We start from the raw sequence: 3,102 nt of genomic DNA, 5'->3' as shown, positions 1-3,102 counted from the left end.
GAGAAGAAGATTTTCAAAGAATAAATGCATTTTCACTATACAATCAATAGAGCCCTGCCCTAACACCAGCAGAACCCCTGACCCTTGGGCCAGAAAATTCACAATTCTGGATGAGGCACGCTCGCTCATCATAACTATGTGCTTATTAGCTTATTTAATACCCAGGAGCAGAGGAAAAGATGTTCAACCATAAAATGCATTTCACTATATAATCAATAGAGCCCCGCCCTAACACCAGAACCCCTGACCATGGATCCATAAATTTCACAATTCTGGAAAGGCAATCTTGCTCATCATAACTGTGTACCAAGTTACTTTATTTGATACCCAGAAGCAGAGAAGAAGATTTTCAAAGAATAAATGCATTTACACTATCTAATTTTCACTATCTAATCAAGGCTGTCTTGCTCATCATAACATAATCTTTTTTCCTGTTTTAAGCATTTTGCCCTCAGATATTTACAAAATCGAACAAAAACTGAATTTAAAATGATATATATTAGAAAGTTCAGCATGTTTCCACAGGTCAGGCACACTACCTTTTATGGAGAGCATAATTTAACACGTGACAATGTATGCGTCAAACAGATTCTCCAATCCAGTGAATGAGCCGCAAAGCATGACCGGCTATTAAGTGTTTACGATTCAACAAACACACATTGTTTTCGTCGGTTTTATGCACAATATTTAATAGCTCGCCAGAAAATTCTACAACTTCTTTCTTACTTCAAGGGGTGAAAATGGAAAGAAAAGGTACCGAAGACGTTGTTTTATATACACATTAAAAAATATATCGATTAGATTAACAATTGTTGCTTCAAAAATCCATTAGTTTCAAAGGTCTTTTGTGAATATACACATACTTTTTCAAAATAAAATTTGATCAGGAGAAATTGCACAATGGTTTATTGTTATACCTTTGATAATTTGTTCCTATACAAATCTATACGAAAAAAAGTCTAACATTCCTAATGTTTTGCTGAGCGGGCATAAAAAAATCGATGTTGGACCGCTGAGTGAGATGTTGGACCGGTCGATGAGATGTTGGACCGCTTACGTCACAGTATGGGCGGGGTTAACTATGTCTTAATTTGCATTCGTTATAATCCGTAGTTTCGGCGAATTTATACGACAGTAGTCCGTAAGTATTCGACAGTTACGAAATTGACCGAGTTAAATCCGCATTGCGACAAATTGAAATTAATATTCAAATATTGTCACCTGCATCGCAAATCTGCATTGCGGGAAATTGAAATTAACATTCAAATGTTATCATTTGCCATTTGCATCGCAATCATGGAAGGGAGTGCTAGGTTTGCTTCATACAATGACGAAGAAATTGAAAACATAATGGAAAATCGGGACAGCAGCAATACGAAAAATGTGGTGAAAGTTGCTGAAAGAATATTGTCGGAGTACCTAGTCCACAAGTACGAATCCACCATTGAAAACTTTTTTAATGGAAAAAGCAAGAATGAAGCTGCCGAATTTCTGAAAAAGTTTTATTGTGAAGTACGGAAAAAGGACGGCACAATTTATGCGAGATCTACTATGATATCATTGAGATTTGGATTGCAGAGAGTGTTTCTTAAATTGTACAAGTGGGACATAATAAATGACAATGATTTTAAAAGCGCTAACGACATGTTCAGTGCTTGTTTGGTGAAAATAAAAAAAGAGGGTGTGCAAACAGAACATAAAAGACCTATTTCTGACGCTGATATTAAAAAACTGTACGAATCAAATGTATTTGATACATCTACACCAAGAACATTACAACAAAAAGTATTTTTTGAAATAATGATGTTTTTCTGTAACCGAGGTAGAGAGAATCTACGAAACATGAGGCCCACGGATTACCAAATTCGTATAGACGCGGAGGGGAGACGATATGTTGGAAGCAATGTTTCAAGGCTTACCAAAAATCATCGTGAAGCTGTAGGAGACCAGGATAATACGGCCGCTAGAATGTACGAAAAACCCGGTAAGTATTTGTACTTGGGCTAGAATTTCATGCATATTAATTAGAGACGGTTTTACTGATATAAAAAAAACCCAGCTGTCTGTGACTTTATATACTCATACAGTGGTTATTTTGATTAGAAAACAAGTTTATTGGTGCTCATTTAATTATATAGGTAATCCAGCATGCCCCGTCAACAGTTTTGAGAAATATATATCGAAGCTAAATCCAGCGTGCGAGTTTCTCTGACAGAGACCTAAAAAAGATGTGGCGGATCAAGCAGGAGTTTGGTATGACAATATGGTCGTGGGAAAAATACCCTAGGCTGTATGATGGCTACAATAAGTAAAGATGCAAACTTATCGTTTGTTTATACTAATCTATGCATCAGGCCCACATGTATTACCTTACTTGACGAGGGCGGCTATGAGGGTAGTCATATCATCGGAATATCAAAACATAAATCAGAGACGAGTCTAAAGCATTATTCTGCGCATCTCAGTGAAAATAAGATCCACGGAATTTCCAACACTTTGTCTGAAAAAATTCTTCCTCAGACTGTCGCTAATACCGAGAAAACAATTCTCACCGAGCAGGCAACTTCGTCTGAATCTGTATTGAATTTGACCGACCTAGATCTATTAGAAATACCAATGCTGCCAACAAACTTCGATTCCCCAACGTGAAAAATGCTCAAAATCAAGACTTTAATTCATGCAGCTTTAACCAGTGCACAATTGTCTTTAACAATTATACAAACTGACTTAGTTTTATTGTATATCCACAATTCATTCTTCTCATGTACCTGTTTCAAATAAAGTTTTGTTGCAACTAAATTGTTTTTATTTCTTAAATGTTATAATAAAAAGGGAAAAGTATAACAAAACATTTATTGACTGGGTTCGAGGGCAAAATGCGTTTTGTTGGACCCTCGAACCAAACTGTTGCCTTCGGCCTAACGGCCTCAGGCAACAGTTTGGTTCTTGGGTCCAACAAAACGCATGTTGCCCTCGAACCCAGTCAATAAATGTATATTGATGTTTTAATCATAGGACATCATAAAGAAATACAGGTAATCACACATTTAAATTTTTACATTCATATAAAATAGTTATCTGAATAATATTACAGAAATGCTT

The 3,102-nt window shown here is 36.1% G+C and overlaps 1 protein-coding gene across 1 annotated transcript; it reads left to right on the top strand.

Annotated features, from left to right (window-relative positions):
* The first annotated feature begins 941 nt into the window (after positions 1 to 941).
* Positions 942 to 2,875, top strand: LOC134253193 (uncharacterized). Its single transcript, XM_062735707.1, has 2 exons — positions 942 to 1,984; positions 2,139 to 2,875. Exons 1-2 carry the CDS (start codon positions 1,267 to 1,269, stop codon positions 2,210 to 2,212), a joined length of 792 nt encoding a protein of 263 aa, XP_062591691.1. The 5' UTR covers positions 942 to 1,266; the 3' UTR covers positions 2,213 to 2,875.
* The last annotated feature ends 227 nt before the right edge of the window (positions 2,876 to 3,102 follow it).

The sequence above is a fragment of the Saccostrea cucullata genome, unplaced genomic scaffold (assembly GCF_032062105.1).
Source record: "Saccostrea cucullata isolate Sc308-1 unplaced genomic scaffold, CSIRO_AGI_Scuc_v1 ctg1503, whole genome shotgun sequence".
NCBI classification, from domain to species: Eukaryota; Metazoa; Mollusca; class Bivalvia; order Ostreida; family Ostreidae; genus Saccostrea; species Saccostrea cuccullata.
Note: the sequence above shows the minus strand (reverse complement) of the source record. Positions and strands in the feature narration are given on the sequence as shown.